Below are 27061 nucleotides of genomic sequence, written 5' to 3'. Positions count from 1 at the left end.
CCGCCCCACTAAAGGTCACAGCTTAAGGTTGAAGAAGCTACAAGTTCAAAAAATTTTCAAGGCAAACTTTTTCGGAGCGAGAGTTGAGAACTTTTAGAACAACATGCCAGTGTTGTGACAGCACCGAGTGTGAGCTCTTTCAAGACCCAGACTTGAGCAACACTGGCGCAGGTACAGCTACTTCCTAGGAGCAGTACATGCCCAGTGCTTGTCAACAGTGCATAACAGCCCAAGTGGCTAAGTAGTCGATCAGTGTCAAAGAGGATAAAACTAATTAAGTACTTACAGAATGACACATTAACACCAAAATCGTACTTTGGAAACCCATAGTTGGCGAGTAATTAGCATTGAAATATGTAATTAAATTATCCAAGGGTCAGTAAAGTCACTAATTACCCCGCAATCGAATCGGGGACCATATATTCGAAATCAGCATGGTCTGGAGTACCTATAATCTCATTTTCAACAAAATTTAATTTTTGGGCCAAACCTAGGCCTTTTTCTGTATGCATTGACACACTTTTTACTTAAAATAAACATCTGAGGGGAACAAACACTATTCTTAAATTTTAATGTTAATTTCTTTATTGTTCAGCTTGAGCCCAAATCAGAATCATTATAGATTGTAGTATAAGATCCCGCATTATTATTATTATTATTATTGTTGTTGTCTTACTACAGAATTAAACAAACATGTCTTTAAGAAGTACATGGTGAACTAAATATTACTTCAAAAATTGTGATATTCAGACATAACCCCAAAATTCAGACCAACACACACACACACACAGGTATTCACGTAGCTTTATATAATTAACTACTTCTTTACCTTTTTCTTTTCAACTCACAATATTCTTAACCATAAAGACACTTACATTTAACCTCTGGAATATGGCGAAGAGTCCCTGAGGGTTTTAACAGGTTAATCTCAGCCCCTCAATGTTTATACAGGAACCTTAAAACTGATATGTTCAGTTCCCAAGACGCAGTGATGTATTTACAGTAAAACCTCTTTTTAACGGACTATATAGAGAAAAGTCCGTTATATCGATGGTACATTAGATGTGAAACCTCCATCTAACGAACTACTATACAGGGGTGTATATACTGTAGAGATGGAAGTCCTTTATATCGAAGCTCCGTTACATGAGATACCTCCATTTAACGGATTATATGGAGAGATGAATCCGTTATATGGAGGTGTCCCTTATATACGGTATTATACTCAGTAACTCTTAACAAATTGTATTATTGTACGAGTATACCACAGCTTATTATACCAGAGTATACACCTTACTTCAGCTGGTGTTTGATATGTTTATCGGTTTAAACTGTAACACTCACTTCTACCTCGATAGTGTTAGAGTTTGTGAAGATAATATTAACATTACTTTATTAATTTTCTTATAGGGTTCCAATAAACAGATGGGTAGCTATCACTATCTCGGTGTCGATCCTGTTTAAGAGATGCTACTATGTATTCAGGTGTTGATTTCATAATTAAGATCAATAATCGTGTGCTGGGAGGACATCATAATGAGTTTTATTAAGTTTGACGACAAATAAATGTAGAATATATAAATAAAATCTTAACTGAATAATCAAAGAAGAGTAAGTGCTCCAAACAAGTCCGGCTCCTGCAGTAATATCCTCATTTGTTATTCTTAAACGATATACATTACATGGTCTGACATCTTTTGAAAATTGGTGCATTTGCGAGCATCACCACGTGGCAACGATTATACCACCCGAATTACCTGAAGTGATATACATACACCTGTAGAGTTATTGCTGCACCACAAGTGTACTTATCTACGTCAAAGTGTAGATAAGTTAGCACCATCACATCACAGCTTGGCCTTGAGGTTAACGTAGGCATTTCTCAAGTGTTTTTTGATGACTTTGCCCATGGCATTCTTGGGCAGAGCGTTCACCAGCTCCACGCCCCCTGTCAGTTGCTTGATGGGCGCCACCTTCTTCGCCACGTAGTCCTGCAGTTTCTTAACATCGAGGTGAGGGTGCTGCTGGGCGGGCACGACCCATGCCCGGGGCGCCTCCCCGTACCTGTCATTGGGTACTCCCACCACAGCCACGTCCTCCACCCCCTCAAACTCCCGGATCACTCTTTCTAATTCGTCTGGGGAGACCTGTCAGAAAAAAAAGCCATATTGCAATATGCTGTAGGAATCATAGCAAAAATATCCTTATCTGCCACCAAATTCACCTGAAATCCCTTGATTATCATCAAAATTCACCCAACACCCCTTATTACATAAACTCACCTGAAATCCCTTTACTTTGATCAGGTCCTTCAAGCGGTCGGTGAGGAAGATAAAATTTTGGTCGTCGAAGTAGCCAATATCTCCCGTGTGGAACCATCCGTCCCCGTCAATGGCTGCAGCCGTCGACTTCGGGTCGTTGGCGTAGCCGAGCATGACGGAGGGACCCCGGAGACACAGCTCGCCCTCTTGCTCTTCTCCAAGGAGCTTCCCGGTGTCCACATCCACCACCTGGAGTGTTAGGAGGTAAGGTATGTTAAGATATGTTTTTATTGCGTAAAGGTTAAGCCTTTTTAAGCCCACAGACTTATCTGGACCTAAAACTAGAGGACCTATCTATCTTCAGACATACAGTACCTGTAAGTACATAGCGTGATGCATAGCCATGAACAGAATTATATCGGACAAACACAGACAAAATAACATAACTAGAAAGGCTCCAACTCAACCAGAAATAATCAGGCATAAAGATAAAAAATGCACCGCTACATCATAGTGGCAGTCAAGCATACATACAGTCAGACACAGTCCCACAGGCAGACAGATGCAGACCTTGCCTTCGAAATAGGGCATCAGCTTCCCGACGGAGTCAAACTGGAAGCCCACAGCCCCGCCGTTGACGGTGACGGTAGCAGCGGTCTCTGTCAGCCCGTACCCCTGAGTCGCGTTCTTACCGCTCTGGAGGTTCAGGGGGAAAGAGTCAGTCCTTAAAATGTGTAAGTAGTAGAGAAGGAGGAGCTAATACATATAGATTAATCCTTAGAATCTATGGACACACGGGAGTGAGGGAACAATGTTCAAATGTTTTAAACTAAATTTCCGACATCTTCGTACCTAAGGATCAGTAAAGCTGACGGTGAGCGAATTTTTTTTTTAGTAAATTCGGTCCCTGAAGTTTAGTAATATGTTAGTCTCGTAAACTTCGGTTCCTACCTTCTGCTTGAGGGCGACGAGAGTGGAGTTGTGGAGGGGCGCAGACCCAATGGCGAAGGCACGAAGGGAGGATAAGTCATACTTGTCCATCAGAGGTGTTTCCATCAGGAACTTAGCGATGTGCGGCACCAGCGGCGAGAACGTGACCTGTGAGGCAGTGTGAGGCGTTAGATGAGGACTGACAATGTTTACTGTAGGAATTCGTCAATAATTCTGCTGTTTAAATGTTTGGTTAAGACTCTGAGGTATAGGATATTGACGATGTTTATTATACTGTTGGTCTGCTGCTTTGATGATACTATAGTTGATATTAACAGTGAGTACGTGAACACATAAGAGGCCGTAACTGTTCTCTTGGTGATGTTTACGAGAAGCACTGGCAGGACTATAGGAGCTAGTGCAGTATCCTTTCTATCTCTAACCTGATCACTCTCATCACCCCCTCCCCGCTCACACACACACACACACACACACACGAATTCTGTCTCACAATCGCCTGCCTCCCCTCTTCCAACTCCTCATGTTTCCCTCTCATCCCCCCACCTCCTTCACCTTGAAGGTCTCGATGGCATCAAAGTACTTCTCTGGGGTGAACTTGGGCATCATCACCACACAGCCGCCCAGAGTAAGGTCGTTGAAGAGGATGGTGTGGCCGAAGCTGTGGTAGGCGGGGAGCACTAGTAGGGTAACGTCCACCTCACCGGCAGACACTGGGGTGCTGCTTATACTGCGGATGTACCTGAGATGGAAGAGACATTGTGAACCATTGATTGTTGATGTGACTGATTCTCATCGTTGAAATGACTGATTTTCATCTTTCATGTGAGGGGGTTGTGCAATGAAATCAAGATGACGTCACATAAGTTGTCCATAGCTTGCAATGTACAGTACACGACTCTGACTTGAACTGAACCTAAATATCATCCTAATTCGACCGCTGTAGCTCTTCTAATTCAATAATAACAACAATAACCAGACTAAATCGACCCAACGTCCTTTCAGTAGAGTACACACACTCAAGTAAGGACTGGGGGCAACACCTACTTTGCCTGGAATATGGCTGTGAGGATGTTGGTGTGGGATAGCTTGACGCCCTTGGGTAGTCCTGTGGTGCCAGAGGAGAAGAGCATCACTGCAGGTTTCCGTCGGGGGTCAGAGGTCACTTCCTGCAGGAGGTAAAGGAGAGAAGGTCAGGTGGTGGCGGAGATTTTTTGCTCCTACTTTTTCAAAACCTAATTCCGCTATAAAACAAGGTGGTCGGCATCAAGAACACACACACACACACACACACACACACACACACACACACACACACACACACACACACACACACACACACACACACACACACACACACACACACTTCCCCCTTCATGCACTGCCATTCATTCATTCAATATTCATCCTGTAATCGATGTGTAGGGCTATGGCTCACTACTCCCACAACAAGGCCCCAACTACCCACCTGGCTTACTTCTATTACAACACAGCCCAGCATCACCATCACCAGCCATTTTTCCCTCATTTCTCACTCACGTACACTGTTGCTTCCTGGATGTACGTCACCCTCCTATTCTACTATCTTATTCTCGGTGTTCTCTTCTCCCTTCCACCATCTACCACTGAATTATACATTCGTTTTACCAATATTTTACTTCACATTCTATAAAATAGGTCAGCAGGCCTTACCTCTGCAGGGGTCAAGGTAAAGTTAGTCGTCATAGGGTCAGCGGTTACGTTGAGGTCAGTCCTGACAAGATCAGTGAGCGAGGGCGTGCCAGGGCGGTCACCCAACACCCACATCTTTTTTAGTGATCCAGGTGGCAGGAGGTTGAAAGTTGCCTTTACCACTCCCACTAGGGCCTCGTGCACCACCACCCACCTACACCCGCTTACTCCCACTACATGGGCCAACTCCTCTGGTGTGTGGGAGAAGTGTCGATAATTAATTTGGTGTAGCTTGGTGTTTGGTGTAAATCTGGAATTGAGATGAAATTTGCATTTTCTACTGTAGATGCAGAGAAGCAACTAGACTCCCTGATCTGACCTCACCTGGCTGAAGGGCAGGACTGACGGGGACGCAGACGGCGCCGGTGAGGACAGTGGCCAGGAGTGCCAAGGGATAGTCAATGTGGTTGGAGGTGAGTAAAAGCACAGCGTCTTGAGGACTCACCCCGGCGGCCGACAGTCCTGAGCTCACCCGCGGCACCATCCGACACACGTCCCCGAAGGTGTGGTACTTACTTGTGGCCGCGTCCACCTGCAGAAGGTGCTGACTGTGAACTTTTACCAAATTATCCACTATTTTAAAGGACAAAACTAAAGTTAAAGTACTTCCCAAAGTCACGTCAATAAGTTTCAAGGACATATTTTCATGAGCAAAAATAGACTAACAATAACAGTAGATAAACAGAGGAGTGGAGATCTCTTATGATTCTTTACTGGTGAAAGTTCAGCCAATATTTTGTTAATATCTGTCAACTTTAACATCAAGTGTTGGACTGTTACATATAATATCAAATGGGACAATATTTCTGCGCCACCGTTTAAAATTACGCGCCAGGTGTAGTATAAAGCGTATCTGTGTCCCAGTGAACCTCGTCTCACAGTAAGGCAACAGCCCTCTCAGTACCGCGTCACAGAGCTTGGAAGACCGGTGTTCGTCGCCGTCTCCCATGTACCGCTACCATGTGTACAGGAGGTGAAGAAGATTTTGCTAGCTGTAGTGAGGAAGGTGGTTCATCATAACTAGTGAAAATCTCGCCCCTGACATCCTTAAGCTCCACCCTCCCCCCCCCCCATACACCCATCGAGTCGCTGGGACCCACATACGGCAAAACAGAGGCATATAAAGGATTTTTTTCTTCTTATTTCTGCATGCACATATCTTATTTTTTAATGATATATATTTATGACATTTTTCTCATGTTCTCTCAGCATACAGCAGAACTCAGGTTTTCCCTTAATCACGAATTTAGGGTTAAAGGTGTGGTTGGCTGTTGCTTTACTAGAGTGAGGTATGGGCGACCTCTGGCCCCTTTAAGTCATAGATAACCTTTTCTCTTTCCTTATACTGTATAGTACTCGTGTGCTGAGAAAAGGTCCGGGCTTCCATCCTCAGAATATCAGTTCTTACCCTTGAACAACTATATACAGACACTACAAACAATTTTCGCGCATTCCTCTTGGATTTTCGACACCAAAAGGTCCCACTGCGTTACTTTCCTTGCTTGCGGAAGCTGCGCTTTACCTTACACAAGGATGTGGGGGAGTGCCCGATAAATAATAATAATAAAAAAAAATGTGCCACTGACAGCTGGCCAGTACTGTCAGAGAAGAACAGAGCTTTGGACACTGAATAAACATGCGTAAGCTCAACTTAGGAACCTGGAATGCATATGCACGAAAGAAGACAAGAAGATGATTATTGTAATTTCATGGTTTCAACTGTGTTAATAAAAAAAATAAACACTACTTAGTTCAGGGATAGACGGGGATTTAGACAAGGCTACGTGAAGTCATTGACAATCACCTACACAAAACAACAACAACAACAATAACCCTGCACTCTGGAACAACAACATTTCACTAGCGCCACCTAGCAGTTAAAATAAGGAACTACAATTATAAACACACTCACTAGCGCCACCTAGCAGTTAAAATAAGGAACTACAATAATAAACACACTCTCTAGCGCCACCTAGCAGTTAAAATAAGGAACTACAATAATAAACACACTCACTAGCGCCACCTTGTCACCATGCTGAGCCAACACATTGAGGACGAAGGAGGCAAAATTGGTGTTAGGGACGGGGGGCAGAGGAACCTCGCCTTCCCACTTCAGTATCCGAGGACTTCCTACTCTTCTTCGTCCCTTCTTGTCTCGCTGCCGTCTTCCGAAATTCCCGTGGTACTTCATCTTCAACTAATCCCAGGGGGCTCTCTACAGGTACAAAATAAACCAAACAAATAATTGATTGGTAGCCTTCAATTCCGTCTACCTTTCATAATCATATATTCTAACCCATAATAAATCTACTCCCATTATGTCTGTTCTCATTGGTTCTTTTTTCCAGCAATGGCGAGTTTATATTTTTGGTGGGTATTAGTTAAGTTTCGGATCATAATTAGCTACAATTATTTTGATGGGTGTTTTAAGGTCAAATTCGACGACATTTCTTCTATGGCATTTCCGTCGCAAATGAATAATAACCGAGATATGGGGTGTGTTTACCTGAAAAATTTTAAGCTATTTTTCATCTTACTCCTGTACACGGGTCGCTCTTCGTCCACGGCTTAAGTTAGGTCAGGTTTGTTTGGTTAGGTTAGGTCAGGTCAGGTCAGGTCAGGTTTGTTTGGTTAGGTTAGGTTAAGTCTCAAAATAATTCTGGAGATGAAGCCTAGGTTTTTCCGATGGTTTGTGATGTTTTATTCGATTTAGATATTGATTTTCGTCTGAAATCACTCGTTTTGACTGTGGGGGAGGGGGGGGGGGAGAGTGCTATCTAAAAAAACCCGAGTGATTCCCGACGAAAATCAATATCTAAATCGAATAAAACTCATCAAAAACCATCGGAAAAACCTAGGCTTCATCTCCAGAAGGATTATGGTCCGAAGCTTAACCTCTACCTTTTTTTTAAACTGATTTTGCGCATTTAACGTTACTGTACCCGGAGAGGACGATAGACTAATGTATATGATGATTAATTTATTCTTGACTGAACCTACAGTAAAAGCCTCAGTGAAAATATTACTAAAAAGTTAATCCCCAGAAAGTCACCTGAAAAATATAGACTGTACATGAAATAAATTTATATGTGATTATTTTACCGCACACTGGATATATTAGAACAGATTTGATTACATACTGACATAATATTTATATCATTGACACACTTATAAAATATTCGGTTAATATCCAAAATATCTGTGTTAGTCTGTATTATTTCGCTCATGTACTCATACACACGTGACTTGGCTTTCTTTTAGTGACTACAAATACGCGGGAGCTTGTCTTAAGTGGATGCTTGGGTTGCCTGCCCCCTGTGGAGTGCACGCAACCCATGTCATAAATGTGTTCTGAAACTTAAGGAAAAAATCATACTTTTGTCATAATGCCATAGTCAAGATCTGAAAATGAGTCTCCGGTAACAGATGTTGTGTAATATATACAGTATAGTAGTGCCACACTAACATCACGCCCCCCCCCTCACAGGAGTGGTCTGTACTCAGTTTAAAAAAAAATCTACAATTCTTGAGCAAAATAAAATGACACCACGAACGAAGGTTTTTGATAAAGGCCCACGAGGCATACTGGCATTCACTAGTCATACTGGAAATAAATAATTTTATATTTCGAATGAAATAAACTGATTTATCCCATAATAGGTAGGAAATGTCTCATAATCACGCCTACCAACCGTAGCAAGACAACTGCATTGTTCAGTTCCAAATTCATCGGACCCTCGTGAAAGAGACTTTACTTACCGAGTATATTGTGCATGCTCAGTAAAAACTAGGTCCTGTGTTGCCATCCAGCAGGAACTTTACTGAAACAAAGGTTGCCTGCCTGCTGGGTATATGTACATGGACTATGTATACAGTATAGTGAGTGTGCGCGCGTGTGTGACAACATGGGAATCAGTGTGTTATCAATTTACTTGTGTTGTATATTTTGAAGCGAGGCGGGGCGAGGCAAGCACAACACAGTTTTAATAAGATCGTCTGCTGAATATATTAATTGTGGGTCGTCTGCCAGGTGTACGATGTTATTGTAGAGAAGAAGAGGACCTTACAGTTCTCAGACAACAAGAACCAACCAAAGATGAACTTAATGTAACCAAACCTTTCCAAAATGTGCGATTTGTCTTAGAGAAAACAAAACGTTAAAGTTTACGCTGACACTTGAATGGTAACAAACCCTGTAGCCACCTTACAGAGTTCATAATTTCGAAGCATAGAATTTACCCAAATACTATAGCTATGGACTCTACCAGCGGCAAGAATTTAAGCGGAGGTTTATAAAAGGAAATGCTGTTTATAATATATTTGCTGCTGTAAGAGTTGTTCTTGACACTATGTTGTAAATATAAATGATAAACGCAGCACTTGACACTCACCACAGCTGCTGAACACGAAGCAGCACTAACACTCCCCGCAGCAGCCTTGTCACTGAACATCAAGGCTGCTCTCACTCTGTCCCCGTCCACTAGCCCGACCAGTCTCGAGCTGATCCTGAATGCGTGTTACAAATTATATATACTGTACCGTCTGTATGTTACATACATACATGCCTTTGTTTATTTTCAAGTAAAGTCATTTGCATTTCTTATGATAACAGTTTATTGAAAAAGTTCAGCAGCCCGAAGGCTGAACATATACATTGGACAGAAATGATTTATTACATACAAAGATGTGGGGTAGGTGGGTTGTTTAACAAAAGCGTTTCATTACTAAAAGAAGAAGCAACATGAATTGAACATACAAATTATATTTTACAGTTGATGGCCCGGGCTGGTCTCTTGCCCTACTGTATGAGGTCACGGAGGCCACGTGGTACAGTCACTCGTCCATAGGTGTTGACATGGAGGACCTCACGTGGTCATGGAGACACCGGGTGGTGTGGTGTTACAGTACCTTACTCTCTGCTAAGTGGTGTTGTGTTATTTTATGGTCAGGTGTAAAGTCGACCCACAGTTGTTCCCAGGGTGGACTGATTAACACCGCCTGATCAGATGGTGGTCGGTTCCCATGGGTAACTTATCTCTGGGTGTGGACCTCACTGGTGGGTCACGGCTCTCACTGGTACTGTCTCGTGCTGAATTCACTGGCTTAAACACTGTTCATCACTGTTTAACACTGATCCCACTTCTCTACGACATGAAATTGTCACTTTTGTTGGGATTATGTTGATATCCCGGTGGTGAGGATGGGTCGGGGAGAAGGACTTGATTAATGGGCCAACATTGGCCGGGGTAGCTGCTGCAGCATGAATGGGCGCCCGATGGGTCTTGACCCTCCTGTGGTCAAGGATGTATATATAATAATAATAATAATTAACGGTTTATTGAAAAAGTTCTGCAGCCCGAAGGCTGAAAATATACATTGGACATAAATGACTTATTACATACATTGGTGGTTTAACAAAAGCCTTCATTAGAGAAAGGTAAAGGAACATACAGTGAACATTCAGATTATTGTAGGTGTTGAACAGCAAACACGTAGTGTAGTAACTCCCTCCCAGATGGTGTTAGGAGGGACCTCACGTGGTGTAGTAGTTCCCTCACAGATGGTGTTATGAGGGGCCTCACGTGGTGTAGTAATTCCCTCACAGATGGTGTTATGCGGGGCCTCACGTGGTGTAGTAATTCCTCACAGATGGTGTTATAATTCCCTCACAGATGGTGTATGAGGGGCCTCACGTGGTGTAGTAATTCCTCACAGATGGTGTTATGCGGGGCCTCACGTGGTGTAGTAATTCCCTCACAGACGGTGTTATATGAGTGAGGTGTGGTCCCAGGCCTTCCTATCGTAGACGGATTAACACATCGCTGGTTGTTGGGTCTCACGGGCCGTTATCACTGGGTACCTGGGACCTCACTGTGTGAAGGTTAACTTGGGTCGACTGTTACTGTTGAGTTGTTCTCACTGACTTAAGCACTGTTCACCACTGTTCACCTCTGTTTAACACTGGTTCCATTCCTTTCCTAAATGAAATAGCAACTTCTGGCGTGAACTTGTTGATACTCCGGTGGGGAGGAGGGTTCAGGGGAGGGAGTTGGTATGGGCCAACTTAACAGTTGACCTGGCTGCTCCGAGAGGAGCGCCAGGTACGTCTTGACCCTTCGGTGGTCAAGGTGTGTGTGTGTGTGTGTGTGTTTGTAGGATTTTGGAACAAAGTAAATTTAGAACTTTATAAATGAAGTCAATTTGACATTTTAGTAAGGCGAGAGACCACCGGACCATCATTGTTTTTATTTCATTCTTATGGTTCGATATCTGGTGACACGCCTACTAGCAGGTGTAGTTGTTAGTATGGCGCCACCTAGTGAACTTAAACTCTGTATTACAAACTGGTGGAATTTTGTTACTTTTGTCCGCTTGTGTTAAGTGATGAAAATAAAAGGAGTTATCAGTCTACGAACAACTTCAAAATGACAGTTGTTTTGGTGATTTCAAGCTCCTGAAGCAGTATGGTTTCCTGGCTTCATTTTATTATTAAGAAGTTGCCACTATCTTCTTAGTCAGGATCTTATTATGTTCCGGCAGAGGATTGTGTCATCCCAGAGGCAGTAGAGAAGTGCCCTTCAGGTGACTTCCTTCAGACACGCAAGAGGGGAGCTGAGATCTAAAAGACGAGTTTCAACACCTTGGTTCGTGTACAGCATCTCTGTGTTACCGTCCCTGTCCTCCTAAGGCTGCCGGGTGTCCGTCCTCCATAAATCAGCTCTGTGAACCTCACGTTAGTAAGCTGGACTAAGCTGTAGTCGCCGAATACGTTTAAAATGAGAAGTGAATAATACGGTGGTAATTCATCTGCGTGTTTAACTACATTTTTAGTTGGACTTGGAATATGGTGTACAGCCAAAATGCTTCGAAAAATAAGAGTAGTCAATCTTTACTAATTTGGGGGTTTAAAAAGAATACTTAAAATTGTCAATTGGTTCTATTTATGAAGATATGGGCTCAGTAGACCCGTAGCCAGTATCCTTGACTAGAGAAAGGGGTTGGAGGTGAATAAGCTTTTTTTTTGTGAGGGACAGGCTTGTACTGAATCCTGAATGCGTGTTACAATTTATATATACTGTACCGTCTGTATGTTACATACATACATGCCTCCTCAAAGATAACAATCACGGTGCCTCACACTGTTTCACCATTATATACCCCCTTAACTCACTATATACCCCCTTAACTCACGTAAATACACCAGCTACCTTCACAGATTACTTCAGTTATGTACACACTTTGGAATAAGATACCACCACTTTATCACATGATGCTTTTATGCGTCAGAAGATAAGTGAGCACCATCACATCACAGCTTGGCCTTTAGGGTTAACGTAGGCATTTCTCAAGTGTTTCTTGAGGACTTTGCCCATGGCATTCTTGGGCAGAGCGTCCACCAGCTCCACGCCCCCTGTCAGTTGCTTGATGGGGCCACCTTCTTCGCCACGTAGTCCTGCAGTTTCTACATCGAGGAGAGGGTTGAGCGGGCGACCCATGCCAGGCGCCTCACCGTACCTGTCATTGGGTACTCCCACCACAGCCACGTCCTCCACCCCCTCAAACTCCCGGATCACCTTCTCTAACTCGCCTGGGGAGACCTGTCAAAATATGCTATGTCGTATAACAAAGTACTGTAGGGATTGAAATTATATATATATATATATATATATATATTTGGTTATCACTTAAGTTTATCCAGAACCCCTTGATTAGCACTTATCCCATTAAAATTCAACTTTCACCTCGGCTCACCTGAAATCCCTTTACTTTCATCAGGTCCTTCAAGCGGTCAGTGAGGAAGATAAAATTTTGGTCGTCGAAGTAGCCAATATCTCCCGTGTGGAACCATCCGTCCGCGTCAATGGCTGCAGCCGTCGACTTCGGGTCGTTGGCGTAGCCGAGCATGACGGAGGGACCCCGGAGACACAGCTCGCCCTCTTGCTTTTCTCCAAGGAGCTTCCCGGTCTCCACATCCACCACCTGGAGTGTTAGGAGGTAAGGTATGTTAAGATATGTGGAGATGGATGCTTCCCTGTTTAGTGGTTTAGGTTTAGATTCAAAGCCTCAGATATTAAGGATTAAGTTGCACACATCTAGGAAGACATAATAACACGAACATTGGCCTACAGACATAGGGAGACACAGTTACAGCCAAATGTATATCAGACAAACACATACTAAAAATGCTTCCAGAAACCCAGACATATACATACGTATATACATGACAAAGGGTAAATTCGGCCAGGAAGCCACATGCTCACCTTAGCCTCGAAATAAGGCAACAACTTCCCGACAGAGTCAAGCTGGAAACCGACAGTTCCTCCATTGGTGGCGACGGTAGCGCAGGTCTCCGTCAGCCCGTATCCCTGACCTGCGCCCTTCCCGCTCTGTTAGTTCATGGGGAGAGCCAGTCCTTAAAATTTGTACTTTACATGCTAGAGAGGGAGAGGCTGGGGGGGGTAAAAGCCGAGACTGCTGTGTCAGTTCTTAATGCAGGGTATTTGTGATTACTGGAGAGTGCGGGAATATTACGGTAATGTTGTACCTTAATTCGGAAACCTTTTTACGTAAGAATTAGTAAGCATGGAGTTGAATATAAAGATATTTAACTACTTCACACTCTAAAGTTTATCTATTATTAGTCCATAAACTACAGGCCCTACCTTCTGCATGAGGGCTAGAAGGGTGTAGGTTTGGAGGGGCGCTGATCCGCAGGCGAAGGCCATGAGGGAAGACAGGTCATACTTTTCCATGAGCGGCGTCTTGGTCAGGAACTTAGCGATGTGCGGTACCACGGGCGAGAACGTGACCTGCAAGGAAGTGGGAGGCGTTAGTTGAGGACTGGCGATATTTTCAGGTCAGGGCCTTTGATGGTACTATGACAGTGAGGGAGAGATATACTGTAGTACGGACGATAGTTAATGATCATGTCTTTTGGCTACATCGTCAACACAAGTGGAGAAACATAATGGATAGACTTGAGCGTTAATCAGTGGCCAAAAGAGGAGTTATATATAGTCTGCTGATGTTTTATTGGTCAGGTCTCTAGCTAAGGGCGCGTTCACACTGACGCCGGAAGCGGACATATCCTGACGCAAATTGTCCAACAGTTTCATCTGAAAAAAAAAAAAAAGACAAGGATTAATGCCTTGCATTACTTCACGTTCTAGGCGAGTCGTTCACACTGCCACACCGGGTTATGTCAGTACAGTATCTTGCGCTGCTATGTGGTGCACTTCGCATTATCCAATTTCTTCTGCACTAATGTGGGCCTGTGAGCGGCGCCTGTGATGGTCCGTAGTACTCTGGCAACATGGAGGACTAGCAGTCGATTGTCGCAGTCCAGCGCCGATGCGCCATTTATGACAAAACACATCCCAAACATTGAAATAGAGATACTTCGAGATTTTTGTGGAAGGAAGCTGTAGCAGTTGAAGTAGGCCCTTCTGTCCCGACTGAACGATAGAACTTACGATATTAACACTGACTAAACACCGCATTTCAAGGTGCAATGGAAACGCATTTTCTGTCGTTATAATTACGCCTAAAACTTTGCGTCGCGTAGCGTGTCTCCGGACAATTTGCATCAGAATTGACCGATTCCGGCCTCAGAGTGAAAGCGCCCTAAATCTGCAGTTTATGGTAAGACTGAAGGAAGGGAGACGTTAAGCATGGTGCTAACGATGTTAACAGGACGTCACTTTTTACATTACGTATATTTGGCTAACCAAGTGACTGCTGTGGGTCAGGGGTTGGAAACACAGGCATATGTATGCTCTCTCTCTCTCTCTCTCTCTCTCTCTCTCTCTCTACCTTGTAAGACTGGATGGCTTCGAAATACGACTTAGGAGTGAACTTGGGCATCATGATGACTTTGTTGCCGGAGGAGAAGCAGTTCATGAGGATGGTGTAGCCGTATATGTGGTAGGCGGGGAGGACCAACAAGGTGGACTCCAGCACGTTGGGACCATCTGAGTTCATCTCACGTATGTACCTAAGACAAAAAAGATTACATAATACGAGCAAGTGATCGATACTCTTTGTTTATGCTGTAGCTTCTCCCGTCGTGCAAATTAAAGTGACACTCCAACCAGACATAAAGTAACTTAGAAAAGAAAAAACGGTGTACAGAAGTACTCTACTCACTTTCCCTGGATGAAAGCTGTGAGGAGGTTGGTGTGGGAGAGCTTGACGCCCTTAGGCAGCCCTGTGGTGCCGGAAGAGAAGGGCAACACTGCAACTCTCTGTTGAGGTCAAAGTTCGCTTCCTGCGGGAGATAGAGACAAGGGGCAGGTGATGATGATACCACAGTACTGGTAGAAATATTAACATCGGTAGACAAAATCAACAGTATTAATAACATGATAACAATAGGTCAGCTGGCCTTACTTGTATAGGTGTCACGGTGAGGTCAGTCCTCATAAGGTCAGCGAGCGAGGGCGTGCCTGGGAGGTCACCCAACACCCACATCTTTTTAAGTGTCCCAGAAGGCAGGAGGTTGAAGGCTGCCTCCACCACACCCACTGCTTCCTCGAGCACCACCACCCACCTACATCCGCTTACACTCACTACATGGGCCAACTCCTCTGGTGTGTGGGTGAAGAAGAGGTAATCATTAATTAAGTTTATGAAGTGGTCAAGTTTAACTGAGGATTATCCGCATAAAGGTGTACAACCCTGGTGTAAAGTTTCATTTCTGTTGTCTTTTTTTTAAGTTCTGGTGCACAAGGAGGTATTGTGGCACTTAACCTCTATTACTCCTCAACTTCGACACCCATTCACAGCTGGATGAACTAAGAGTGCCCAGGGGGTTAACCAGATAGTCTGAGAACAAGTGGTGAGCCGTACCCGAATGTTACTCTAATTTCTACTGTAACAAAAGTTGTATCTAAAAAATATTATGTTTAAAGGAAAAATTCAATCATCGTATTCAGATACGGACAACAACATCTGTTCATTACTTACTATCTGACTGGTCAGTAAGAAGACAATGGATAATTGGTTGAGCCTTGGTGACGTCATGGCTGGGTATGGTGTTCAGCTCTGTTCCCAATAAGCGACGACTCATTAAATCACGGGCATAAGAGTGGCTACTTTAACAACTTTACAGGTTATCTTTGATGTCAGTTTGACGTGTGGAGTGCTTGTCTTTACTTAGTTTATGTTAGTTTGTTATAAAGAAAACTAAACCTCTCTCACCTCACCTGGCTTAAGGGCAGGACTGACGGGGACGCAGACGGCGCCGGTGAGGACAGTGGCCAGGAGTGCCAAGGGATAGTCAATGTGGTTGGAGGTGAGTAAAAGCACAGCGTCTTGAGGACTCACCCCGGCGGCCGACAGACCCGAGCTCACCCGCGGCACCACCCGACACACGTCCCCGAAGGTGTGGTACTTACCTGTGGCCGCATCCACCTGCAGAAGGTGCTGGTGATCAACTCTCACCTCACTATGCCCAGACTTAATGTTTCTTTATCATTTATCACTTAGACTATATACATTATTTGCAACATTTTATCATAACCTTTTAGTGCCTTCACGCCTGTTTCCTCATCATTCTTAACACTTTTTGCTCGAGTTAACCAAATTCATTCTCGGCTAAATACCAGTCTACTTACCTACTTTTACTGAAAATCTCAATGCGCTTTTTACACACACACACACACACACAGTGTAAACATTAATCTGTATGTTCACTGTATGTTCCTTCACCTTTCTCTAATGAAGGCTTTTGTTAAACCACCTACTGTATGTAATAAGTCATTTATGTCCAATGTATATTTTCAGCCTTCGGGCTGCAAACTTTTTCAATAAACCGTTCATTATTATTATTACACACACACACACACACAAAATCATACTTCTCAACGCAAAAAATAAGAACACGCCACCAGTGATCCGAGCAGTTATGAATTATCACATAAGAGCCTCCAAAAAGTTAAGATAAGGAACCACGATAATAAACACACTCACCAGCGCCACCTTGTCACCATGCTGAGCCAACACATTGAGGACGAAGGAGGCAAAATTGGTGTTAGGGACGGGGGGCAGAGGAACCTCGCCTTCCCACTTCAGTATCCGAGGATTTCCTACCGTCACTTCCTCATTGTCCTGCACTAATCCCGTCTCTTCGTTGCCCTCCTGTTGTCTTCCTGAGGTCTCGTGGCTCTTCATCTCCTACAACTCCCAGGAATCCTATACAGGTGAGGGAAGTCAGTATTTGTCCATAACGTCGAGAACTTCTGTAGTAATTATTGCAGGATCACATGAAAATGAACCCCATTTGCTTATTTCACCTAATGATGATTAAACAAGCTAACGCTACCTGCGGGGGGGGGGGTTAGGTTAGGCTAGATTAGCTTGGGTTACATTGGAGTTAAGACAGTTTAATCAAGTGGAACAAACATGGGGGGATAAACATGGGGGGGCAAATTTTCATGTGATCCATTTAATGTTGCTGGTTAAAAGTAAACACTTCGTCTGGCTCCCCCCATTCAGTGTTAAGAAGCCTTCGGTACTCGTAAGGTTGAACCATATCAATAATGTTGTTGTACTCACTTTTTACCTGTTGGATTCTGACTGGAAAAAATCTATGGGTGTATTTTAACCCCCCACCATACCAGTTTCTAGCGATCTCTCCCCAGCTGCAGATAAGTCCTCTACCTTATTTCACCTGAACGTTAACCACACTAATTAGCTGAGGGGTTAATCTTCGTGTGATCCCTTTGGTATATTCAGAATATTAACTAACGGAATGGAGAAATCACCGGTACTGTACGTTCTCTACCTCTGACTGTGGTAACTCAAACCTCACCCTGTCTACTATCTCGGTCACAAGATACGATAATGAGTCATCACTTTCGACCGTAACCTTTACATAACTTTTCTTGTGAAATTTACTTACATTTATGAGACTCAAGATAAGGATTCTCAATTGTCATACATCAAAAAATTTCCACTCAGATGATTGCTATTCCGGGTCAGTATCTTCACGGTGGCAGCTTTACTCGAGTTAGTTGGAGGGACATTTTACGTAATTTCGTTTGGGAGGTCATAATCAAGTGCCGGTTTGTTAATAGTAGTCATTTATTGTAACACTAATAATTTGGCTAATATATAGGGCTAACCCGCAGACGAGTATTTCTATTGCTGTTTATACTCTGTTACGCCGTCTCTTAATTTACTTAAATATCCAGGTTCTAGGCGTAACCAAACAAAAAAGTTTAGTAAATTAAAAGAGTAAAAATAAATAAAGTAAACCTTTAAGAATTTAATTAATTAAATATTAACACAATAAAGAGCCTCGTAGGCTGTCACAACAAATTGATTCACCATCGAAACTTTTAAGACACAAGTGATACAAAACATCGAAACATCAAGAGAATAAAAATAAAGCATTGGATTACGTTAACACTGCATAAACATATAAAAACTATCACTGAAATTAACTAACGTGAAACAACACTGTATTACTTGAATACAACTAAGCAAATACTGATGGACACAAACAGAGACATAAATAGGTACTCACATAGATATACCACATTGGTGGCGACAGGAACAACACAAATAAATTAAGAATAAGTAACAAGTGACGAGTGTCACTCAAAGCATGTGGACTGTATGACAAGAGGACTGAACTGACTCAAGTCAGTTGGTGGGTCCTATATATAAGGTCGGCTCCCGCCACGCGACCCGCCGGTGGGTCGTTTAACGATGCAGATGGTCGTTAGAGAACAAAGAATGCTGGTTACAATACAAAATAAAGAAATAAGATGGGCTTGAACAAATAATGACAGTTAAAACCTTAACAGCACAGGGTAAGGTGACTAGAATATATAATAGTAAATTTAACACATCATTACAGGAATAATATGGAACATGGGAGCATGTTATATATAAAAAAAATAGAAAAAATACGACACGGTCGTAACAATTCTTACATTATTTTCATCAGTGAGTTCTGATATGATAATAATTTTTTGTGCAATTTTTTCTTTTCGTAGATAATTAGGCGCCTAGGAGCGCACTACTTTGTCTTCCGGCAACTCCTGGTATCAAAGACTAAATAGTCTTTGCCTGGTATGCTGTGACGTCATCAACCTCGCCTCCGTAGTTATCGTTTCGGTACTTCTGGTCCGCTACAACGGCACCGAGTGTGAGCTCTTTCAAGACCAGACTTGACCAGCACTGGAGCAGGTTCAGATACATGTGGAGCCAGTGCATGCCCAGTACTTGCCAATTAGTGCGTATCCGAGACGTGACCGACCGTCCAAGCGGCTAACGAGCCGATCCGTGGCGAAGAGGATATAAAAGTAAAGTAAAGGTAAAAAACATGACTGAAGATCAGCTTTCTAATCAGAAGGGTATTTGGGGCACCAGAGGCAGCATATAAATTGTGAACAGACAGCTATACTCCTCAAACTTGATATACAGTATACATTACCAATAATAAACCCTTTAACTGATGTGTTTGGGAAGTCTCATGTTCAGTTAAAAGATTGGCAAATTCATTTTCACATAATTTGAGTTGGCAAACTTGTCACTTCGCTAGAGTGCAGTCCTGTTACAGTTATTCACACTTGTCTAGATTCTGGCCATTGTAGACAATATAGACAGCACTCATGGCTGAGGGTTTTAGATAAAACAATATTTGTTGGAATTACACCAAGGATTTGTGCAGTAACAGCTGATTGTTCTATTAATGATTCTGAAACGATTGTCAAGACCAAGTTAATATTTTTTTGAGGTTAGATATAATTCAGCATCATATTCCTAAAATAACATTTTAACTGGTATGTTGTAGCCGAGAGTGTGCGTGCTACTCTTCAGTACCTCCTGGGTTCGTTTATAACACGGCTGTATATATGTATTTATATATGGCAGTATAACTACGTTAAATAAATTCTAGATTATTATAAATAGTCTAGCATAATTTTGGGCCATTAAATCACCTTTTTAGCCTTATTAATAGAGGGTAAAATGCGCACGCTCAGACACCAGAATATTAGTAAACAAACAAATTTACCTGGTAGTGAAGCTGTCACCTTTGCCAGTTATAAATTATACACAACTACAGTGCCACGTTACCTGTGTATGGGAAACAGCTGATGCAGGTATGTGCTTATTTTAATTCTTGTAATTAATTTTCCAAAGTTAATAAAGCAGCAAAGGCAAATATATGGCTGGTGACCATCAGTAAAGTAATTATGATTTTCTTTTGAAGAGCTTTGATAAAACCAGCTTTGTGTTTTTCCGATTGTGTAGACAATTTTAAGACGCTTTTCTTCTATGATGATTCCGGTATATTTAACTAATTTGCGAGGGATACGTTATAAAAGAAGTATCTTAAATTGTCTAAACAATCGGAAAAAACACATTGCACAGCTTGAGATCCATATTGTCCGAAACTGCAGTTATACCACCGTTTTGTACACTAATTATGCTTTTCCTTCTATCCATTTTCTTGTGCAAATGCTTAGTTTTCTAGATATAAGTGAGTTAAGATATAGGTCAGGTCAGGTTTAGTTAGGTAAGCACATGATTTCACTTATTTTAATATTTTTCCCCAACATAATACAGTATTCTCTAATATAATCAGTGAAAATTGGGGCTGAAATTTCAGTCATCCACCGGTCTTTCTCTCGGTGTTATTAATATTCTTTTCGTAATATTTTGACAATTCTAAGACCTTTTTCTTCTTTAATATTTCCGCTGGAAATTAAGGATAATCAAGATATTATTTCAATATTATTAGATTTGGTCAGTCACAAGTGTCGCCATTTGTTGTTTACGTCTAACAGAGGTCTGACCCATCGCACAGTGCTCCTTACCTCCGTGTTAGCTTCTTAAGCATCTACAGCGCATGTGGAGGGGGGGAGTTTCTTATTGCCTATAGCGATAGGGAACTTATAATTGGGCAAGAGTTTTTTGTCTTAGCCAATGAACAATACGTGGGTGTGTCGGGAGCTGAGATTTGAGTTTTCAGGTGGAAAGAGCTGTGCCAACACTGTGATAGATTATTTTATGTCAAATGCAAAGTTTCATCAGAAATATAGTGTTAGGTTAGGTCAGGTAAGGTCAGGTTAGGTCAGGTTTGGTTTGGTTTGGTTTTGTTGGTTGATTGGTATTTTATGGCTCTCAATAACGTCTTCCTCTCGTCAAGGACATCAAACTACTGCCGCAAGAGGTGGCCAGAGAGCCAGTTATTTAATGCCTTAGCTCAGCACTAAGTGACACGACTTACCGTGGTCACACCTTAACACGTGCTCTGAACATGCTACCTCATAGCTAGTGGAAAGTTACAGAGGGTGATAAGAGTATATAAGTCAAATGTAATTAACCCATTTATATAATACTTCTGCCTATAAGACAGGGGGCTATTACAGTTAATTCTTTCACTTCACTATCAGCACAGCAGGTGTGGGTGGTGTTGAATCATGTTAAATCATTCTATGTATTTCAATGGGAAATTTTAGGTACAGTATGGGACTGCAGCCTTAAAACATACACCCAAAATTCCTGGACCCTTAACTGCACATTACAGATCTGTGGCTAACTTTGCTGTGCACAAAATATTTTGGTCTTTAAATTTTAAACTTACCTTATAAAACTGTTAACATGTTTACAAATTAAAAGAAAAACACAGTATAAGACTGAAAGCACCCCTCCCACCCACCAAGTTTACTGCACCTTGTAATAGTGGGACCACCTGATGAATCTCCACCCTAGTTTATTTCACCTAAAGATTAACCACCCAAATGCTAACATAACCTAACCTCATCCCCACAAATAGCATTAAGGTGATTCTTTAGGTGTAATAAGTTGGGGTGGAGATTCTCATGTGGTCTGAGCAAACCAATACCAGTACTGTACTGTGCAGTGTCCCGGTAACTAATGGAAGTTTTTCCTCTGTATCAAAGGTTATTCCATATATTTGTTTAGTTTCTTTAATGTGAATTTCCATTACTCAAACTTCTGTATCTTGAGGGATGCCTGTACAGTATTTCACCAACTCACTTTTTATTGTGACAGAGGAAGGCGAGGTCGGGGAAGTAGACTTAGTGGACCGACCAACAAAGATGCATTAGAGAAACTGTCAAAAGTTCACCCAGTTCCTTCACTCATCCTGCAGTGGCCCTAAGATAAACTCAACTCTTATCAAGGTAAAACATATAGCATGCCACGTCCAGTATGTCCACTTGTGTGTTGTTACATGTTTTCCAGAAGGTTGGTTCATGCAGTACCTCTTCTTTAACATTAGACATCTCTACTTTTTCCTCCATATTTACAACTATCTTACACACACACACACACACACTCACACACACACCTCATCTGTACACTTCCCTGTATCCAGTACCTTTTAAAAAAATTTCTTCATTTGATATTACCCTTTAAAGGTATAATAACAACTGAAAACTCCAGGACACTTACTTTCCTATATGATTGCTGGTTAATCTTTGGTTAGTCTGACATGCTAAACATTAAAGTAGAAATATTTACAGAACTGTACAGTATTACACCAAACTTAATTACACTAAACTTAAATTTACTGTACTGTATTGTAGTAACTATATAATCACTACATCCAGTGCTAGATGGAGGGCTGTATTTAGACATGCTGAAGACCTAAGCTCTGTCAAGATTTAGAGGCTCCATACCATAAAAATAATAAAGTATTTAATAGTGAGAAAGTGTGTATTACATTCTAACATAAAGGTCAATAATTTTTTTTATATAACTATGTATTTACATATACTGTACAGTATACATAGGCAAAGATGCAATGAACAACTTATAACTAAATAACACATACATCTTAGAAAAAGCCTTATTTGCATTATAAAATACTTTATGATTTCCTAACTGGCAAATATGAAATTGAAGACTTTTAACATAAAACATTGCACAGATCAACCCTTGTCCTATAGGCAAAAGTACAGTATACTGTATATATGAATTTGGGTTAATTACATTAGACTTGTATAAATATCACCCCCTGTAACTTTCCACTAGCTATGAGGTTCAGAGCACGTGATAAGGTGTGTCCACGGGAAGTCGTGTCACTTAGTGCTGAGCTAAGGGATAAGTTTCCTGCTCTCTGGCCACCTATTGCGGGCAGTAGTTTGATAACCCTGATGAGAGGAAGACATTATTTAGAGCCATCGTTGATGTGCTTCCGTCTCCTCGAGGGAGGATGTCGAATATACAGTGATCCCTCGGTTAACGAGATTTCGGTTAAGGATTTACCTTCCATAAGATTCTTAACTTCGGTTAACAAGCAATCCCTCGATTAACGAGTTTTTAACGAGCGCCCCTCCACATGTTTTCGCTTGCATTTGGCGGTCCACCAGCTGTAGTATTAATCCGCCAATACAGTAATCAGTTCTAGTGCTTAAATTCCTTACTATTTTAGTAAATATCAAGAAGTTTGTACTATTCAATAATTTTAAAGGTTTTATATTAAATTTTTTAGTTATTTTAACAATTATTGAACATAATTGAAGTATAGGAAGCTAGTTTTTTGCTCGCCAAACAGCCTGTCAACACACCATACAGGCGTCAGTCTCTGTGTCTTTTCAGTGGAGGTAACATCTTGCTTGAGAGACTCTTCAACTTAACGCTTTTTTCTGTGTTTGCAAGCAAATTATTGGTCAATTTGAAATTTATTTTACATATTGACAATATCTAATGCAGTGCAGTGTTGATTTTAAGAAAATAATCTTGAATTACACCAAGAGAACTAAAATTTTATGGGTGAAATGGTGCCATGGGGTGACTTCTCTTCCACCCCAGTGCCTTCTCTTCTTCCTTCTCCTCCACCTCCATTCTAATTCCCATCATCATCAAGGAGCCTTCTACATACACACCTCAAAGTAAGTGTACTTTACTACCTTTTTTGTTGATTTTAGGCAATTTTCAGTGAGCTGGAACCAATTGCCCAAAAACCCATTGAAACAATGGTTTCGGTTAACGAGCAACCTTTTGGAACGAATTGTGCTTGTTAACCGAGGGACCACTGTATTTCCGTTCTCCCTCGAGGATCCCTACTCAAGATCACTCCACTCTCACATCAATTGGACGTATTTTAGAAGAGCTACTTTAAGATAGCCTCCGTCCTCATTTAACATTCATAGCTACAGTGATTAAGTTACAGTGATAATCCTTTTTGAAAGTGTACATAGAAACCTTTTATAATAAATACACAAAAAAAAATTATTGGATTAAGTTACTGAAGACCCAATAAACTTTGATCTATATTTTAGTACATCTAGAATATAAGGTAACATGTTTCACAAGTGATTCTTACAAGTAGTGACAACCCAGGGATGTTACATATATGACAGCTTCACAAGTAGTTGTTATACAACAAGTAACAGTCACCCAACAGATTCACAGTTGGTAAAAGTAGAGATATTATGTTTTCCCCATTACTGTGTTATACTGTTACAAAGAAGATATTGTTACATAGTTGGCAAAGCATAGCTTAAGAGTACCCAGTCTAGGACCAGTCTAAGGTGACCAGTCTACAGTTAGTCAAGTGTACTAAAGTATTCGTGACAAATTTGGGAGCAGAAGTGATTCGTCACACTGGAGTTGAGTAACAGTTGAGATAATCTGTTCTCCGGTTACTCCTACTATTATATAAAGAAATTAAACAGTTTCACCCTTAGTAAATGGAAGCAGTAATGCAACTGGCACTGTCTCTTCTGTTTGAACATCACATAAAATTTTAAATATTTTCTTTAGTAGTTTCCCAAGAGCAAAGTCGTGGATGAAGTCGTCCAATGATAAGCTACAAATTTTTCACTTTCTATTCACATAATGTTTAATGCAGAGAACTTTTCTCACAGCATTGATGTCCATAGTTCATTCTTAATCCTTTTCAGCTACAGAATTTACCTTTCTCCTGAGCAGTTTGTTACTATTAGATTGAAAAGTAGCTACAATATTGCTTCTACATTAGGGAAAGCCAAATAAATCTTATCTTGGAAGATGACTTGATAGTGGTCCTGGTGGCATAAATAATTTTTCTTGGTATAAACATTAAAGTGCTTTACTTCCTCAACAAGGTTAACATCAATATCATCTGGATAGTCTTTCATCACGAACTTTACACTGTCACACAACTCTTCTTCTAAATCATCTAAAAATTTATATATTTTTGCAATATTATTGTACTGTATATGACTGGGTTTTTTTCACACTGATTTCAAGGGCATTCATCATGGGAATAAAGGATTTTACTCGAAATTTGTCTCTTGGAGAAAGCCTGTCATCATCATTTGCTACATCACCATCACTGACCTGTTTTTTCTCACTCTCTTTTATTCACACACTTGTAGTCTACATCAGACTGGTCTCCTTTTGCTTTGATTCAATTTCATCAAAACATTCTAGGATTTATTTCAAGAAGTTAGTGAGCAATGTGTAAAGCTAAGGCCAATCTGTGGATCCTGTAGGGTCTTGTTGGTTTGTGGAATGATCTAACCAATGAACATGAACACACATTCCAGTTCCTCAGTTTCCTCAAGAAGAATATCAGCTTTCTTCTTGTTTCACCCTCTTCACTGTCATTAGTACATTAGTATGGACATTAGTTAAAGCATCATTACAGTACATAATTGAATTACTGTATAACTCACCTATGGGCTGAAGTAGCCTTTGCATGTGCTTCCCACCTAGTTTAGTGTCAGAAGATGTTTTGGTACTGTAGAGTCAGGATTCAAGAATAATTTGAGTACTGCCCAGGGTTTTGTAGAGGCTGAGAAGAAAGTATATATTTGTTACACAACAACAACAAAATTTACTGCATCTAGGCAGCAATCAACTGCCACACAGCTAACATGAGTCATTGAATGGTGAATTGAAAAATTGGTTAATAAGGTTTCCAAATGATACTTTAAAATTATATACATTATTAGACTGAATTTTCTGACTTGCAAATGAAAGTTATTTAAGCCAGGGCAAATTGATTCATAACAAATCTTTTTACTTTCTGTATCTCAAACATATTTAGAGGGCCCTCATAATGTGAGGCCCTAAGCTGTAGCTTATTTACCTTGTGCTTAAATCCAGCACTGGCTGGATGCCATCACATTATCTGGCAGTTGGTGAGAGACTGGTGTTGCGCCATGCGGCCAATTACAACTTGGCATGTGCACCGGTAATTCAGACTGAGTCTGACTTTGGGGAGTTTACTACAATGTGGGAATGAACCCATCTCAGCTGTAAACTGAGTGAAATACCTTGGACTAACTCTTGACTTTCTTCATCTGGAGAATAAATTGTAGATAATATAATAAGTAAAACTAATGTTAGGATAAACAATTTGTTTATATAAATGCCATATGTCTCAGCTAAGCCAAATTAAAAATTATTTAAAACAAGAGATCACATTGGTCTCAGAGTCTTAACAATCACTGAAAATGTTAAGTCTGACAGATAGAGTGAAGCAACTGAGTCTGAATCACTCATAGGATATTCAACAGACTGTGGCCAGAATATTTTGTAAGGATTAGTGGTATGAACCGGCAGGGCACTAGATGGAGGGAACATAATTTTGTGGTATAGAGTACTGTATTGTACCTGGTGTTTGTAGTCAAGCAAAAAACACTTTCTTCTTCACAGCTATAAAAGACTGAAACAAGTTACCAAACTACACCAAGACCAGCAATAGTGTAAAACAATTCATAACTAAAAGTAAAAAATACAAAACAGATGAAGCTGTTTTTGTATTAACCACAAAATATTGTATTGTTGAAGTGATCTGCCAACCTCGGTTAGTCCAAGTGCAATGTAATGCTTGTTAAATTTATCAGAAAACTTTCACTATTTCTCCTGTAGACATAATAGACTTACTATTACTGAATATAGACCTAGCCTAAGCAAAAGACCCAACTGTAAATAAGTATCTGATTGCTTTGCCAATTAGTAAGTCTGTGAACCTATCTATTTATCATTAAATCAGTATAACTATTTATATCATCCAACCTTACAGAAGTGAAGAACAAGGGACAGACTGATGACAGAGGCTACATCACCACCACCACCAAATGACTGAGGCTACATCACAACCAACAACAGATGACAGAAGGCTACATCACCACCACCACCAGATG

General features: G+C 41.2%; 2 protein-coding genes and 1 long non-coding RNA gene across 5 annotated transcripts; 1 reads left to right on the top strand and 2 right to left on the bottom strand.

Annotated features, from left to right (window-relative positions):
- Positions 1 to 562: 562 nt before the first annotated feature.
- Positions 563 to 17111, bottom strand: LOC121867986 (4-coumarate--CoA ligase 5-like). 3 transcript variants are annotated; one of them, XM_042368173.1, is made up of 10 exons: positions 17008 to 17111; positions 6955 to 7051; positions 5265 to 5472; positions 4902 to 5131; positions 4257 to 4378; positions 3765 to 3951; positions 3213 to 3359; positions 2832 to 2957; positions 2283 to 2510; positions 563 to 2147 (listed from the first exon to the last, which is right to left on the bottom strand). In XM_042368173.1, exons 1-10 carry the CDS (start codon positions 17109 to 17111, stop codon positions 1848 to 1850), a joined length of 1749 nt encoding a protein of 582 aa, XP_042224107.1. In that variant the 3' UTR covers positions 563 to 1847. The 3 variants fall into 3 exon arrangements, with proteins under 3 accessions (XP_042224107.1, XP_042224108.1, XP_042224109.1); XM_042368174.1 differs by lacking the exon at positions 17008 to 17111 and adding an exon at positions 9332 to 9424 and having other exon boundaries at positions 6955 to 7155; XM_042368175.1 differs by lacking the exon at positions 17008 to 17111 and adding an exon at positions 8700 to 8815 and having other exon boundaries at positions 6955 to 7155.
- LOC121867987 lies at positions 14820 to 16137 on the bottom strand. The gene is made up of 4 exons (XM_042368176.1): positions 15906 to 16137; positions 15330 to 15526; positions 15087 to 15207; positions 14820 to 14934 (listed from the first exon to the last, which is right to left on the bottom strand). The coding sequence occupies exons 1-4, from the start codon at positions 16006 to 16008 to the stop codon at positions 14918 to 14920; spliced, it is 438 nt and encodes a 145-aa protein (XP_042224110.1). The 5' UTR covers positions 16009 to 16137; the 3' UTR covers positions 14820 to 14917.
- On the top strand, positions 17052 to 27061 carry LOC121867988. The gene is made up of 3 exons (XR_006089280.1): positions 17052 to 17140; positions 21972 to 22102; positions 26941 to 27061. It is a non-coding gene; the product is annotated as an uncharacterized LOC121867988 (long non-coding RNA).

This window comes from Homarus americanus, unplaced genomic scaffold (assembly GCF_018991925.1).
Source record: "Homarus americanus isolate GMGI-L3 unplaced genomic scaffold, GMGI_Hamer_2.0 scaffold37032, whole genome shotgun sequence".
Taxonomy (NCBI): domain Eukaryota; kingdom Metazoa; phylum Arthropoda; class Malacostraca; order Decapoda; family Nephropidae; genus Homarus; species Homarus americanus.
This window is presented reverse-complemented; position numbering and strand designations above follow the sequence as displayed.